We start from the raw sequence: 18,306 nt of genomic DNA, 5'->3' as shown, positions 1-18,306 counted from the left end.
ATAAAGGAATATACAGTATGAATAATAACGGAATAGACATATGGAGCTTATCTTGGGACAGAAGTAACCTGTACATGTGAATGCCTTTTAGGCAGATGCCATGCATGCTTAGTCTTTTTTTCAGAAAACAGTACTTCTTATTTACATGTACAGAAAACAGAACGTTTCAGAAAACGGTATCCTTTATTCATATTTACAGACGCCGAGTACATCGGCTCTCCCACCCCCCTCCCCAACAGTGTCCCAACATATCATATATAAATGTATATAACATATACAGACGCCGTATCCGGCTCTCCCATATCCCGCGTCCGGGACGAAATCCAGCTGAATCAGGTGGTGATGTAACAGTGGCCCTTCCCCTTTTCCTCATATACATATACATATACATATTCACATTCATATACATATGTCATACAATTGGCATGCATGAGAGCCCAAAGAAAGTCATGTGTCCATCGGAGTGACGTAAGGTCGGTGACCTCCGATTACATTATGGAATAATCATGGTCACATTGTCTCACCTTGAAGGAACGAGTATTTTAAGGCGAGACTACCAACGGAAAATAGCCTGAAGAGAGAGCATAGAATGAAATCATGGACATTATAACCACCAACTAATATGCTTTGAAGTCTTTTAGAAACTAGTGTCATAGCTAAGGAATAGAATTGAGGTTCAAGAACTAGTATAACACTTTCATATTCACATAGGATACTTAGCTCAAGATTCTTAGTCATGGAATCATTCTTGTCGTACTTATCGTAGGCATATTCTCTTTCTCAACATCATCATTATCATTGTCATCATAGGAGTATCTTCGTTAGCATAGTTATAGTACTTGTCATTCGGTGAACGGAATACGGATCAAGGGTTTCTTTGGATTCTGCTTCAAAATAAATCAAACGGAACAATAAGGAAAATCCGGGGACCATGGGCCCACCTCGGGTCAAATGAGGCGGCGTACCAAATTTACATATGTTACATGTCATGGCGTTACTTGTGAGGGTTTTAGGGTAGTCGGGTCCTATTTATGCGAGTTCTAGAGGTTTAGGAAGTTCTTTCAACATTTTACACAATTTTTAATTCAATTCTACTGAATGAAAAAGGGGAAACTTTAAGCGCAGATTCCGGAGGGTAGAGTTATCCCCGAGGCTCATATCCAACATATTACATCTAAGACATGCCATAGAAGGAAGGGTGAAGCCTTACATACCTTTTCTGCTTCTTATGCGACTCCAAATTCACGTTCCAAATCCGCCAAAATCTACAAATTGGTCATGTTTACCAAAACTTGATTAGAGCCTTTAGAAGTTGATTCTTTAAAGTAACACTTTGTCTGCCAAAATTTCGGCAGCATTTCCCCTGTAAATGTACCAACCCCGAGAGTACGACTCGGCCCCAAATCGATGACAACAATCCGGGAATTTGACCCGGCCAAACCAACAACAATACTAGCAATTATCCCAGCAACAATTCAATCAAATTCACTTCAATTCAATTCAATTCTCATAATCTTCCAACAACTTAATCAACATATATAATCAATCCAAAACCATACAAACATGATTCCATAACATTTCCAACAATCCACAAAATTTTCCAACACAACCCGAAACCTTCCAAGTCCAAGGAAATATCACAACACATTTCTTTCTTCAAAATTCACAAACTACACCAACAAACCACACTTTAACAACATTATTATCATAATTACAAGAAACTACATTTGATTCAAATTGGCTTACAAAAACAGCCCGCAACAACTACGACACCAACTTGGGTCATTAAACTCTCATTTACATCACATAATCCACAACACAACAACCCAAACATACTAAATAAAATTAGTCCATTCTTTGACATGCAAAACAGTCCATTCTCGGCCACAACAACTACACCCCTATTTTCATGAATTTCCATCCTTTTCCATACATTGCAACAACAACTAACATACTACATAGAATTAATCCATTCTCTTCCAAATCACACTATGACCACACGGCCACAACTACATATACACGGACAACTATTCAACATCCATATTTTCATAATTTTCATGAGTTTCATTCGCTCCTACACACCACAACATACACAACCATACATAACATATAAAAGAAGATTAAGTTCTTACCCTTTTTCTTCAATTTCCCACTTGGCTAGAATGTTGATCTTGCAACAATAAATGTTCTACTTGTTCCAATGACCTCTTCTCCTTGCTAGGGACCTTCCAATTAGTAGAGAGTAATTTTTTGAGAAATTTTTCCAAGGTTCTTGTTTCCTCCAAGCTTGGCCGAAATTGGCCCTTTATTTTTCTTCCAAAGTGTCTTTTTTTTTTCTTTGTTTCTCTTGAAATTTCTAGAGTTGTAAATGATAAATTGTCTTGTTTTTTCAAGACTCATACATATATATATATAGTTATAGTGGCATGTGAGGGGCACATGCCTCTCTCTAGATTTTTCTCTCTTTTTTTTTTCCATTTTTCCTTTTCTAGAGTTTTCTTGAAAAAGATGACTTGGTTGGCTTCTCTTGCAACTTTGTCCATACATGTACATAATTAACCCCCATTAAATAAAAATGTGGACATATAGGGGCATGCCACACGGCCAAGGGCCCTTCAAGAACATTCTTGATATTGTTTTTATTTTTTTTTGTGAAATTCCCATTTTGCCCCTATTCTTTCCGCAATTTTACCATGAACCCTTTTGCGAATTTTTCTTCTTACCCTTGGCCTTTCTTATCATTTCCATTCTAGTAATGTCCATAATTGATATTTATAACCAACTTGTACATTAACATAATTTTTGAAAATAACCTTACCCTTAACTTGCCACGACTACCATGGAATATCCGAACGTTTAAAATACGGGATATAACACGCTCGGCCCTAAGTAAGGGTAGGGTGCTCATCACACCCTAGTAAGGTCGGGGTGTGACAAAGTGGTATCAGAGCAGGTCTGTCCGTGGGGTTGTCTGCAAAGTCGTGTCCAGTAGAATCTTGTTTATGGTGTGTAGCGCGCCACATTTATAAACAGGAGGCTACGGGGCATCTAGGGGTTGTTGACCTTCTTTCCGTCATAGATCGTGCGATAGAGCCAAGTCATAGGACATGAGATCCCTTATATGCAAGCCTTACATACTATGGAAGAAGATGGGAAAATGATATGGAAAGGTCACAAGGGCAAGTCTGGAGATATTCGTTCTGTTACCTGAAACAGAAAGTTCTGGGCGGCTAGGATGTGATATATAGCCGTATGCTCTGTAAGGTATTGTTGATATTTGCTGCGTACATATTTCGAATGATAAGAATTTGTAAAGGTGGTATGGAAGACCGAAGAGGGTAAAATAGTAATTTCACAAGAAAGGACGTGTTACGAATGTGTCTCAGAATCTGTAAAAACCTTGACTTGCTCCTGATTACGTAGTAAAGGACATACGAGGAAGTGGACGTGATTATATCAGCGTTAAGGCGCAAAATTCCACCAAGGTTTTGAGGTTAAGCGTGCTCAGGTGGGAGCAATTTCAGGATGGGTGACCCCCTGGGAAGTTTTCTAAAATTTTTGTAAAATTCAGATGTGAGCAGCAGGTCAGGAGCTGGAGTAATCCAAGAGAAATTTAATGTATACGGAATGGTTGGGAAACCATACGAGGTCACATAGAATGCGACAGGCTAGACTAGAAAGGAGACAGAAAGTGCAGTGCAGTTTTGGAATTTGGATAGGCTTGAATAGCGTCTGAAGGTAATTTGCGGGTCAGTTGATACTAATTATATGTGTATATGTATATGAACATGAATGGTATCTCCTATGTCAGGATATCGACGGAAAACGAAAGGAAAACTTATGATAAGGGATTTTGCTATGTTGTGCACGGAGTTGAAAAGAAGAACTGCTGGCTTATAAGGAGCCCCTTAAAGGGGGGAGGCCATATTAGGCTTACAAGGAATAGCGATGAACGAAATGGGCACCCCCATATGAAGTCAAAGACAAGTATGCCTGTATCGAGAAATACAAAAAGGGAGTAAAGAAGAGTTGTAGTAAGAATCTAAAAGTGTGACCTTTGTTAAGATACGGTCACGAAACAGTAACAGAAAAGAGATGACCTAAGAAGGACAAGGAAGATATGTCGGCCCAGCGTATTAGAAAACTTATGGCACGGAATAAGGACCTATATAAGGAGGGAGAGACTCGATCATATGAAATGGGCATGGAGAAACGGGCAACTATAAAAGAAACCCTCCCCCCCCCCCCCCGCAGTGCTACGATTCCCCAAGAGGTCAGTTGAACATTCGAGGACGAATGTTCTAAAGGGGGGGAGGATGTTATAGCCCGTATATTGTACGTTTGGAAATTCTAAAGTCGTCGTGGAAAGTTAAGGGCAAAACCATTTTCAAGAGTTATATTAATGCATAAGTTGTCATGAATATTATTTGTGACTATTATTAGTATGGAAATATGGTAAGAGGCTAAGGGTAAAAAGAGAAATTTGCAAAATGGCCAATGGAAATAATGTGGAAGGTTAGGGGCAAAATCGTAATATTGAGAAACGTCGAGGGGCAAAATGGGAATTTCACCCAAGTTTCATGAAAATTCCAAAGAGGCCATATTGTCCATGTGACAAAAAGAAGAAGAAGGGAAAATTAAATAATAATAAGATGACAAAAATAAGTCATCTTTGCCATAAAAGTTCAAGAAAACTCTTGAGAAGGGGCATGTGCCCCTCACATGACTTGGACGATATAAGATATATATATATATATATATATATGAGAAGTCTTTATTTTAGTCAAGAAAAATTTGGAGAAAGGAAACAAAGAAAGAAGGAGAACAACAAGCATGGCCATTCGGCCATGCTCTCCAATTTTTGTCCCTTGAAATTTTGTTCCCAAAAATTATTTTCTTCATGTATTCCCACTAATTCAAGGGTCCTCTACAACATGGTATAGTTGTTTCGGATGATAGGTCGTTCGTTTCATCATTGCCGCATTGTGGTTAAGTGAAGAGGTGGAAGAAAAGAGGTAAGATTTAATCCCTTTTTATGATATTATGAAAGCTTGTTTATGTTGTAGTATGTGGAAATGGATAGAATTCATGGAGTTATGGAAGATTGCATGGTGTGGCCGTGTGTATGTATGTGGTGTGTAGGCAAGGTTAACTAATTTTTTTGTAGCATTCTAGTTGTTGTTGTTATGGAATTTATATTGGAAATGGAAGTGTGATGATTTTAGTTGAAGATGTAAAAGTTGGAGTTTGGCCGTGTGGCATGTGTGTTGTGTAGGAGGAATGAATAAATCTCTATGTGATAATTTGATTATTGTCGATATGTATTCTATGACGAAAATGAGAATTTGATGGTTTAAATTGATGTTAGAATGGTTACGGGCTGATTTGGAAGCTAATATGATCTTGGTGTCGTTTCTTTATTTATGGTCATAATGTTTCTAATGTGTGTGTTGTTGAGGAAGTTTATGAATTTGGAAGGAAAAGATGTGTTTGGTGTTGTTCTCGGGTTTGGGGATGAATTCGGGTAAGTTGGAGTGTTGGTTGGGTTGTTTGAAATATTGTGAGGATTGTTTAAAGGGTTTTGAATATTGTTTTGAATGGTTTCGGATTGATGATTGAATGTATGAACGTTAATGTTGGTTTGAATGTAAGTAGTTGAATTGAATATGCGTTATATTGTTGAATTGTGTAGGAGCGCTTAATGTTAGAATGTTTGTTGTCGTTGCTATTGATATTGTGGTCGGGTTAAATTCTCGGATTGTTGTTGTTGTTGAATTGGGCCGAGCCATATTCTCGGGGTTGGTACATTTACAGGGGAGATGCTGCCGAAATTCTGGCAGAATATAAGTGAATGTGTTTAAATGATTAGGGCAAGTATGTGCCAACGAATCTGTTACCGTACCCCTCACTGGAGGGTCGGGTTCTGATATATGCATATATGATACATGAGTTTGATATACGATGATTCTGTTTACCGCGTCCCTTATCACAGGGCCGGGTTCTGTTATACGCATATGTGACATACAATTCTGAGTATTCTGTATGTTCGACATTTTGTCCGATATATGACATCATCTGTATGTTCTGTATTTCGTCCGATATATGACATTATCTGAGTAATCTGTATGTTCTGTATTCCGTCCGATATATGACATTATCTGAGTAATCTGTACGTTTTGTATTCCGTTCGATATATGACACCATCTGAGTAATCTGTACGTTCTGTATACCGTCCGATATATGACATCATCTGAGTATTCAGTACGTTCTGTACTCCGTCTGACGTATGACCTTATCTGTGCGTTCTGTACGTGCCACACTCCTTCTGACATCCGGTATCGGTATGAGCGATCTGTGTCTGGAAAGTAAGTATGTCGGCATTCTGTATGATTTTGTTACGCTCTGTATGATTTGTACGGTCTGTATGATCTGTATTGGTCGGTATGGTCTGTGTCGGTCTGTATGGTCTGTATTGGTCTGTATGATCTGTGTCTGAGAAGCAAGTAATTTGGTAATCTGGATAAAATGCTTACTCTTGGTAGTGTTTGTTTCGATTATGGTTCTGCTTTCTGTATTCCATGTCTTACATACTCAGTACATATTCCGTACTGACCCCTTGTTCTTTGGGGGCTGCGTTTCATGCCGCGCAGGTACTCCCAGACGAGATAAGGACACTATAAAAGATATTTCAGCAATGGTGGCGAACTCCAATTGCTCCTGGAGGACTGCCAAGTCAGGGTTGGTATAGGTGTTATGGTTTCTGTATGATGTTAGAGACTTTGCAGACAGCGTCGTGGGTATGGTGTATCAGTCTGTAAGCGGCTCCATCGGCCGATATGTTGGTCTGTGTTGCGTATTGAATTATGTATGACTACAGATTTGTGCGCTTGGAAGATTCGAGAAGGAATATTTCTGAAAAGAATATTTCTGAGAAAAAAAAAATTTACTATGTATTTTACCTGATTTGATTTAAAAAGTTTGGCATAACTTTATGTGCAGCAAGAGTCTGAGGGTTCGCTCGGCCCTAAGTAAGAGTCGGGTGCCCATCACACCCTAGTAAGGTCGGGGTGTGACAAATGACCCTCTCAGCACTTTGCATGAATGGCCCTCTCGGCAGTTTTGAATTAATGGCCCTCTTGGTTGTTTGTATAAATGGCCCTCTCGGCAGTTTGTATGAATGGCCTTCTCGGCAATTGTATGAATGTCCCTCTTGGCATGCAGATGATAGATACGGCTCTTGTGGCTGGATAATCTTTCTTTCTCCCATTGGATTGGTTGTTGACCTTTATGGTCGGATATGCCCTTTCGTCCTTGTCATGACCCTTTTGATCGTATGTATCTTTATGCTCATTCATTGTGACCCTCCTGGTCTGATATATCCTTGTTATTCACTCGTTGTGTGACCCTTTTGGTCAGATTTGTCTTTACGCTCATTCATTCCTCGCATGACCCTTTTGGTCGAGTATGTCTTTACACTCATTTCCTTTGTGACCCACGTGGCCAGAAGTGGCTTTATTACCCATTTTATGTTGTATCCATTTTGGTCCTTCTCTGCTTGGCTGAGTTTGCCTTTCCCCTTTGCTGTGAGTAAGTCGGTTGGTAGCGTGCCTACTATCCTATTAAAAACCTGCATCCACAGAAAAATTGTGAGTTTCCTAAGAGGCCGATTAGCATCGTTGTCTTCCTGTATGGTGTCTCCTCTTGACGCTCCTTTGAACTCTCTTGGGCTTGGTATTTCGAGAGATTTTTTGGGATATACTTATACTAATTTTTAAAGTTGAAGTAAGGTTTAAAAAATGCGCATTCTTTTTCCTTACAATAAATGTTTGTTTCATTTTTATGTGTCATCACATGTGTTTTCTTAGAACGAGGTTTTCCGATTCTTCTTGGAGATACGATTGCTGAGTTCTGAACTGGTAGAATTTTTGAGATCTTTCTCAAAAATTCTGCTCCAGTTTTGGGTTTTGCTATGGTCGACTCTTGTTATTGTCTTGTCATGCCAGAATTTTCGAGATTCCCTCAAATATTCTGTCACAGTGTATGGCTTTACTCTGCCCTCTTTTTTGTTGATCTCTGATAGGAATTTTTTAGGTTTCCTAAATAATTCTGCCCCAGTGTAGGGTTGATGCCGGCTGATTCTCGTGCTAACTCTTATAGATTGATCTTGTTGATTTTTCCTGCCTTATTATCTTGAGGTTTTCTTGAGTTTTTCTTTTATAACGATCGAGCTCGAAAGCGCCTACGTATCCTGTAGTAGCAGGAATTCAGGTCGAACGTTGTTTGGAATAAAATAACTGAGTTTTGGTATTACTAATGATGTGACCGGGTCCGATATGGACTGCCTACGTATCCCACTATGGGGAAGTCAGGTCATTGCGTAGTTCATTACATAGATTGTTTTTTTCCTATTCTGTTATGAAATGGAGGCTCGCTTCCGGAGTGCTATGTGATAAGAAGGTACCACCACAACTTAAGGGCAAGTTCTACAAAGTGGTGGTTAGACCGACTATGTTGTATGGGGCGGAGTGTTGGCCAGTTAAGATCTCTCACGTTCAAAAGATGAAAGTTTCCTAGATGAGAATGTTGAGATGGATGTGTAGGCACACAAGGAGTGACAGAATTAGGAATGAGGCTATCTGAGACAAGGTGGGAGTGGCCTCGGTGGAATACAAGATGCGGGAAGCGAGACAGAGATGGTTTGGACATGTGAAGAGGAGAGACACGGATGCCCTAGTGCGGAGGTGTGAGAGGTTGACCATGGATAGTTTCAGAAGAGGTACGGGTAGGCCGAAGAAGTATTGGGGAGAGGTGATTAGACAAGAAATGACGCAGTTACAGCTTACCGAGGACATGACCTTAGATAGGAGGGTATGGAGGACTCAGATTTGGGTAGAACGCTAGTAGTTAGTATCGTTTATCCTTTCATATTGGTAGTCGCACTATCGCGATATAAGTTCTTGTGCTTTGATTTCTGGTACCATCTGTTATTTTCTATACTTTGATTATCTTATTTTATTTATGGTAGCTACTGCCCCTTTGCAAACTGCTTCATCATGGCTTCGTCGCTTTCGTTATTTTCATTTCCATATCGCTTGAATTTCTTGGCCTTATCTGACCTCTTTTTATGCTTTCTATTGAGCCGAGGGTCTTTCGGAAACAGCCGTCCTACCTTGGTAGGAGTAAGGTCTGCAAACACTCTACCCTCCCCAGACCCCACGTTGTGGGATTTCACTGGGTTGTTGTTGTTGTTGTTGTCTGTTACAAATTATGATTACAAGCAAAAACATTAATTTCTAAACAACTTAACAAACTATTAAAAAAAGCTCCCTAGCAAAACCCTACTTTTCATGCAAACCCTAGCCTAAAACAACCTAGCCGCCGGCAACATGGCCACCATGTCCACTGGTCAGCTACCACTGGTGGATGGCCAGTCATCCTCCAACCCTACAACAACAAAAGCTCAGCCCATAACACACACGCAATCTCCCAAATCAAAGTACACAGATTTTTTCCAACCACCTACGTTAAACCTCATGCAAAACCCTACTGAAAGTAATGTAATAATGACGGCTTCTACTAGTATTTCAATGAAGAAGTGGTGATTAAGAATGGAATCCCAGTGGTAAGATGGACTCAGAATGAAGTGAAGCAAATGGAGAAATTGCAAAGACTACAATACACTGTTATTGGCAAATTTTCATATGGCTAGCCAGAAATGGATGAACTGCGTAAGATTATTCCTGATCAATGTGTAATCAAAGGAAATTGTGAGATTGGATTGTTTAGACATAGACATGTTTTGATTCGGCTATCTCTTAAGGAGGATCTTGTTAATCTATGTTCTAAAACTTCATATTATTTGGACTCCAAAGATGGATATTCATACTTGATCAGGCCACTTATTTATGATACAAAGTTTAAAATAGATGAGGAAACTTCTAAAGTAATATCATGGATATCATTGCCTGATTTAATGCCAACTTTGTTTGTAAAGGAGGTTGTTTTCTCAATTGCATCAGTTGTTGGTACTCCTTTACATGTTGATAAGGCTACTGAGAATCGTACTAGACCTAGTTGTTCTCACTTGTTGGATGATCTTCCTGATTTTGTTAACACGGAGATAGAGGATGAGGTTACTCATGAGATCAGGATTGAAAAAGTGAAAATCAGGTATGACAATCTTCCAAAATATTGTCGTGAGTGTAAACTGCAAGGGCACAATGAAGATGGACGTTGGAATTTGCATCCTGAATTATATCAGGAGGAGGATAGCAATGTCCCTGAACAGGTACGTGCCAATACAGAGAAAGGGAAAGAGATGATTGCTCATAATAAGAAACAAGTTTATTGTCACGCCCCGAAACCCACCCTAGATGTGACTGGCATCCGACATCATGAATAACATCGGAAGGACCTAAAAGATATAATAACGACACTTGAACCCGCCAGGTCCAACATTCGCCTCCAACAGTTTAATAAATAAATTTAAAAGAATCACGATATAAGAATAAAATTTGTAGAAGTCTTTATTAATGTAAACCTCAATCAAAACGTATCACATGCCCAAGAGTTAAATAACTTAATAACTACCCACAAAAATGAATGCTATGGAGTTTCTAATATAAAGAATGACTGTCTAACACATCGGGACGCAGCCCGCTAGAATGCTAAACCAATGAATAAATATAATGAGGGTGTCCCACGAATGAACATGTGGGCTCACCAAGTCAGCAGCAACAGTAAGTCCTTCATAAGCGCCTGGAGTATCAAGAACCTACTATTCTCCGTTGCCTAACATACCATCAGAAACAATAATGGTATGCCTGAGTACTTCGTACTCAGTGAGTGTCTCGGGGACAATAAGTAATATGAAAATAGAGTACAATAATACATAAAGAAATCAGTCCTGAAAATCATGTGAAACCAATGTAAAAACAGTTAGTCAACTTTTGTATCTCAATAAGAATTATCAAAACAGATTATAAAGCCTCTTGTCAAGTTACAACTTCAAATATGCCTTTCAATTGATCATGATTATCAACAACAATTCCATGACAGAATAAGAATATCACACATGCCAATACAGGCCCAAGAATCAAGCACATCGAAGGAATGATCGTAGAGGTTCCCTAATCACAGCGCACCACACCGGAATATGTAATTCTCGGTGGCTATCCTTCCTCTCGAATAGCTAGGCATAAACCGCACTCCGGGTAGTGAACCCGATAGTGGCCACTCTTTCTCCCGAATTGCTAGGAAATTATCACACTAGGATCCATAGTGGCTACCCTTCCTCCCGAGTAGCTAGCCCAAACACAACAACAAAGTTTATAGCATAGAATCCGATTCACAATTTGTCTCAAAGTATGTCACACCATCAATTAACTTTAAGATTCATTCTGCCTTTACAAAGATCCATAATTTCATAGATAATCTTGAAAACGTTTCCACTTCTTTCAACAATATTCCATTGTCATAGTTCCTTTTTAAAACATCCATGCCAACAATTAAACCTCTTTAATGACCAACTCTTATAGAATAAAACAATTATGATTTCATGTACGTGTATAGAGGATAATACAATCAAGGTTTAATGTGGGCTTTCCCCCTCACGCACACCAACCACGATCAAAACATGAATTAGGATTTTGTATGAGAAGTTCACCTTTTTATTCAATTAGAACCTTTGAGAAGAAGACATACATCCATAATAAGGTTTTTAAAAGAGAGACATACGTCAAGGAAGGTTTTCAAAAGGGACATACCTTAATTAAGCCTTACGTAATTCAACAATTTAGTTTTACAACAAAGAACACCCAAAACCTAGCTTGAGTCACCTTAAGAAGGATTACTTTGCAAACCCTAGGTTTTTCACTCAAGAATCATGGGTTTAATGCTAGGATTGATTAATAATGTTAAAGATGTCCTTACCTTTATGTTAGGAGACTCGGAGAAAAGATTTTCGTCCTTAGGGTTTATGAGAATGAGAATAAGTAATAAAAATAACTGAATCCCGCTATTTATATACACAGCTGGCGGCGGGTGAAATACAGCCAGAAATACGGACCGTATTTAACGATTAACAAAACAGTGAGCAGTCTACGGAACAAGTGAAATACACCCAGAAATATAGATCGTATTTCAAAATACAGGCCATAAATGCTGGTCATATTTTATGATATGATAGCAAAACAGTGAGTAACCTAGGAAGGCGGGTGAAATACGCCCAAGGAATACGGGTCGTATTCTGTGGCCGTATTTTATATTACCCAAAAACATTGAAGTCAAATTTTCCAAGACAATTTCACACTTAACTCGGATTTACAGAGTGTCACATTGATGCAGTGGAGAAGGGAAAGGAAATAACTGAGAAACCTGATACTCATGGGATGCAGTAATCATATAGATGGAATTATCAGAAATTAAAAGGAAGAGCAAGAATCTTAGCCAGTGGAAGGATTCTTGGTGATCCAAGAAACTAGAATGTAATTTAGGATGGAAGAGAGACTAACAACCAGACTCAAGCCAAGGAGATTGTAAATATTGATGTTTGTCAAAAAAAAATTAATATTCTTCAAGATGAGCAGCAGGAGACTGAAATGATGGATCAACTTCAGGTGTTGTAGAAGTCCTTGACAATTCCAAGGATGCTAGTACAGAAGTGGCAGACAAGATAAATGAGGAAGAAGTTATTGATCAAGTTAATAGAAATGAGGAGTGCAATCCCATGAAAATTGATAATGCAGTTGTGAATGGGATGAGTAGTTAAACCAAATGTTATCAATTTAGGTGAGAAGACTGAGGCAGCCAAAAACAATACTAATAAATTGGATAATGTGCCTTCAGAAGTTGATGGAGGGACTACCAAGGAGTGGGTTAATAAATCTTTTGCTAGGGAAAAGACATTTCATGCAAAGGGATCAAATCATGCTAAAACACAGGATGAAGAGATAGAGGACTCTATCTTACCAATAACAAATGTGGAATGTGAGAAAAGACTATATACTGAACATTCTGGTGAGCTGATGGAAGAGATGGGGGTCAATTGTGAAAATGATTTAGAGAATAAGGATGATAATCAGGTTCACACAGATTCTATAGAGAAACTAAATGATAGTACTTCACAAGCTATTGTTCAAGTTCCTTTACCTGTGGAAGCTGTGAAGATCATTTCTCCTATGCAGGACCTTCATTATATTGTCTCTCATAATATCATAGAGTCTGAAGTTATTCATGATACAAGTGAAAAGGCTGCAAGGACAAGTGATGTTGAGGCATCTGATGCTTTGGCTGAAGCCTTAGATAAGGTAGTAGTAGCAGCAGGATTATCTCCAAAATCTCACTCCAAGGTATCAAAGAAGAAACATGGTAACTCTGAAAGGCAACCTCTTAGAGTTATTCCATACAAAACAGCAAAGGGTAACCATAAGTTATGATGAAAACATTATTCTAGAATATCAGATCAGTAAAGACTCAGAAAGCTTTCCATGGAGTGCAGTTGTTACATAGGTATCATAAATTTTGCCTTATAGCACTGATGGAACCCTTTCAATATAGTAGACATATTCAATAATATAAGAGGAAGTTAGGGATGGTTCATGCTTGTTATAATGCCTCTGGGATGATCTGGTTTTTTGTAAATACAAATATTGATGTGGATACTGTGTGGAATGATTCTTAACAAATTTCATGTAATCTTACTTTCCAACATCTGAATAAGATCATGTTTGTCACCATGGTCTATGAAAAGTATGATGCAATGGAAAGATTAGTATTATGGAATAACCTTTATGTTCTGGCTGATGGTATGGTATCTCCATGGTTGATAAGGGGTGATTTTAATGTGATTTTGAATGAGGAAGAGAATATTGGTAGGTTGCCAGTATTGCCAAATGAATATGAAGACTTTTCTTTTTGTCTTAATTCTTGTGAGCTGATTGAAGCAGGTTTTAAAGGAAGTCCTTTCACTTAGTGGAATGGGAGATCTGATGGGCAGTGTATCTTCAAAAGGCTTGATAGAATGTTATATAATAACTTGATGCAGTAATGGTTTGGTTTCGTTGAAGTGGATCATCTATCTAGGATTGGTTCTGACTATGCTCCTTTATTGTTATCTTGTAATAAACAACATCAATAATCTCTTAGACCTTTCAAATTTTTGAAATTTTGGGTAGATCATGAATCTTTCCAATCAGTAATTACTCAGAACTGGCATGCAGAAGATGAAAGGGATGTATGCTTATCTTTTAAGGAGAAAGTGAAGAAGATTAAATCTGTTTTATCAGCATGGAGTAGGCAGTATTTTGGGAATATTTTCAAGCAGTTGACTATTAGAGAGGATATTGTTAGAATTAAAGAACAGTTGTTTGAAGAAGCCCTTACTGAAGTTAATAGAATGGTGTTAGAAAGAGCTCAGGCTGAGCTTAAGAAGTACTTGCACTATGATGAGGAGTATTGGAGACAAAAATCTGGTTATGATTGCTTTGCTGAAGAAGATAGAAACACTAGATTTTTTCACAATATTATCAATGGTAGATGGAAAAGAACTCAGATTAGGAGAATTCAGAGTTCTGATGGGAATTGGATTGAAAATGCTAATGAGATAGCTGATGAGGCTATTTCCTTTTAACAAAAGCAATTCACTCAGGATTCAATGCAGAATTTTCAATTTGAGATGGCTATATTGGATCACATTCCTATTATGTTATCACAGGAGGAAAATGCTGATATTGTTGCTATCCCAACTATAGAAGAGGTCAAACAGGCTGTGTTTGAATTGTCAGGGGATAGTGCTAGTGGTCCAGATGGACTTACTGGTATCTTTTATCAATGTTGTTAGGAAACTATTGGTGTGAATGTATTTCATGTGGTGATGGTATTCTTTGAGGGTCAGACTTTTCCCAAGTCTATTACTCATACCAACCTGGTTTTGTTGCCAAAGAAGAATGAGGTGGAAGACTTTTCTAACATAAGACCTATTAGCCGTAGTAACTTTATTAACAAAGTTATCTCTAGAGTGGTGCATAAAAAGTAGGAGAAAGCCCTACCTAGATTGATATCTGCCAATTAATCTAGATTTGTAAAGTGCATGAATATTATTGAGAATGTTTTGTTAACTCAAGAGATTGTTTCTTATATAAGGTTAAGGGGCAAGCCAGCTAAGGTAGTCCTCAAATTGGACATGACTAAGTCCTATGATAGAGTCTCTTGGTTCTTTTTGATAAAGGTTATATGGAGAATGGGATTTTCTAAGCAGTGTATTAATATAATGTGGAGAGGCTAACAATTGGTGTTCTATGTTGGTAACTGGATAGGCTCATGGATTCTTTCATTCAACTAGAGCAGTTAAGCAGGGTGATCCACTATCACCTGTATTATTCATACTATCTGCTAAAGTGTTAACAAGGGCTCTTAATGCATTATTTGATGGTCAAGATTTCAAAGGGCATGAGATGCCAAAATGGAGCGCCAACCTTAGTCATTTGGCTTATGCAGATGACACCATAGTTTTTTCTTCAGCTGATACAAAATCATTGGAGTTCATTATATTTGCTTTGAAGGCTTATGAAGATAGCTCTAGTCAGTTGATTAATATGAGAAAGAGTTCATTGTACATGCATGCTAAGGTCTCCAATGAATTAGTGCAGCAAGTTGAGTAGATCACTGGTTTTAAAAGAGGGAACTTTCTTTTTATATACTTAGGCTGTCTAATAACTCATGCAAGGAAGAGGAAAGCTGATTATACAGACCATATTAAGAAGATCAGAGATAAATCGCAAGCTTGGAAAGGTACGCTTCTTTCAACATGAGGTAAGACAGTATTGATCAAGGGTGGGATTCAGAGTGTTCCTATCTATATTCTATCAGCTATAAGGCCTCCAAAGTGTGTGATCAAGGAGATTCATCAGACATTTGCAAAGTTTTTTTGGTCTAGTAAAGAGGATGTGAAGGCTAGACATTGGGCTGTTTGGTTAAAGATGTGCTTACCTGTTGAAGAAGGAGGATTGGGATTCATGTCTCTTTTTTATGTATCCAAGGCTTTAAATGCTAAATTATGGTGAACATTCAGAACTGCCAATTCTCTATGAGCAATATAAAAGTGCATATCAAAGAAGATCAATGGGACATAAAAGTGCATATCAAAGAAGATCAATGGGACAAGCCCTGGTGGATGATGACAAGTTCTGGAAAATTCATAGTTTCTAGTGCATGGGAATTGTTAAGACAAAGAGCAAACTTTTCACAGATTTATAAGCCGATGTGGATGAAAGAGGTCTCTTTCAAGATCATTTTTCAGTTATGGAGGATGTGGAAGTTCAAGATTCCAGTTCATAAGGTATTGCAAAGCATTGGTATTCCTGTGGTTTCTAGGTGCTAATATTGTACTGCATACCAATAAGAAAAAATTGATCACTTGTTTCTTAATGGAGAATTAGCAAGCAAAGTGTGGAAATTCTTTTCTGATGCAGCAGGGATATCCATGATATATCATAATGTCAAGCATGCTATCTAAATCTGGTGGGAGGCTGAATGTCAATATAAATTGAAGGGGGTGTATAGAGTTGTTCCTGCTATGATTTTGTGGCAAATATGGAAGTGGAGAAATACTACAATGCATGGGGGGACATTGTCATTATATAGAGTGTTGCATGAAATTCAGGAAATATTCATAGGTTCTGCAGAGTTAAATTTCCTGCATGGCAGGACATACCACACAAATGGCCTAATATAGTTGAATATGTGGAAAGTTTCCAGCCTTGCATCACTTGCGTTGTAGTAAGATGGGACTTCCCACTTACAGGATAGTTCAAACTGAATATTAATGGTGCTGCAAAAGGTAATCTTGGTCCTAGCTCAGTTGCATTCTGTGTTAGAAATGACAGTGGGGATCTTATATATGCTTAAGGAAATACACTTACTGATAATGGAACAAGCTTGTTTGCAGAAGATGTGGCTCTGAGCAATGGAATTGCATACTGTGAAAGGCACAATCTGTGGCCATTAATAGTTGAAACTAGTTCCTTATCTATGAAGAGGTTTATATCTGGTGAATGGGAAGCACCTTGGAGCTTTATTTTAATAGTTAAGGAGATCAATAAAATAAGGAGGAATCAGATCACACAGATTCAACATATATTCAGAGAAAGGATTACAGTGGCAGATTTTTTTGACTAACTTAGCTTTTGATTTTGCAGGTATAGTTCAGTTTCATAACTTTCAGGAGTTACCTAGTACATCAAGGAAGTTGATCAACATGGATAAAGCTCAAGTTCCAAACTTGAGAATCAGATATACAAGGGACAAGAGGAACTGATACAACACTTGCAACAGATTACTACAGTAGTTGCAGCAGATCATACAACAGCTTGTGCAACTTTCAGCCTTCAAGATTTGTAGAGTTTTTTCCAGAATGCCTGAGATCTCATGTAGGGTGGTATTAGTGTGTTTCATGCCCATTCCCTATGTGAAGGATGTTAACTAATATAGAGGGTGTTTTGATGAATTTTGCATGGCTTTTCAATTTTAGAATGCAATATGAAAACCATAGAAACCTGGTGAACTACAAACCTGGATCCTAGAAGAAAATTCACAGACTGAAGTCCATACACCTGGTGAGATCTTTCAGGTGTGAATATTGGCGGAAAGTCAAGTATCCAGGAGCTTCTAGTTGATTAGCTTGTTTAGGTTGTTATTTCTGCATGTTTTTTTATTTTTTTAAAATTTATTTTCCAATCTATTTGATTGGTTGTACAGTCTCTTTTATTTTGAATAAAATACCACCCTTGGTGGTTTTCATTAAAAAAATGATTACAAGCAAAAGATACGATTACAAGGAAGTGATAATGCAATTACAAGTCTACATTGGTAGCTTTAGGTCACTCTTGTCCATCCATCTCAGCTAAGACTACAGCCCCTCCTGAGAATACTTTCGTGACCATTTATGGTCCTTGCTAGTTTGGTGCTAATTTTTCTTTATATTCCTCTTGGTGAGAGAAGACTCGTTTGAGCACAAGTTGTCCAATCTGGAAAAGTCAGGTTCTGACCCGCTTATTGAAGGCTCGAGACATCCTTTGTCTGTACAGCTATCCGTGGTATACCGCCACCATTCTCTTTTCATCTATCATGGCCAATTGTTCGTAGCGGTTTCTAACTCATTCTGCATAATTTAGCTCTGCCTCTTGGATGATTCTGAGTAAGGGGGTTTCCACTTCTGCGGGTATGACCGCTTCTGTACCGTAGACAAGGAGGTATGGGGTTTCCCCAGTGAAGGTTGGGTTTGTCGTTCTGTACACCAACAAAACATAA

At 38.3% G+C, this 18,306-nt stretch overlaps 1 protein-coding gene across 1 annotated transcript; it reads left to right on the top strand.

The window, feature by feature from the left end:
• Window positions 1-13,735: 13,735 nt before the first annotated feature.
• Window positions 13,736-14,629, top strand: LOC132619984 (uncharacterized). Its single transcript, XM_060334733.1, has 2 exons — window positions 13,736-13,946; window positions 14,175-14,629. The coding sequence occupies exons 1-2, from the start codon at window positions 13,736-13,738 to the stop codon at window positions 14,627-14,629; spliced, it is 666 nt and encodes a 221-aa protein (XP_060190716.1).
• The last annotated feature ends 3,677 nt before the right edge of the window (window positions 14,630-18,306 follow it).

This window comes from Lycium barbarum, chromosome 11 (genome assembly GCF_019175385.1).
Source record: "Lycium barbarum isolate Lr01 chromosome 11, ASM1917538v2, whole genome shotgun sequence".
Classification (NCBI taxonomy): Eukaryota; Viridiplantae; Streptophyta; class Magnoliopsida; order Solanales; family Solanaceae; genus Lycium; species Lycium barbarum.
This window is presented reverse-complemented; position numbering and strand designations above follow the sequence as displayed.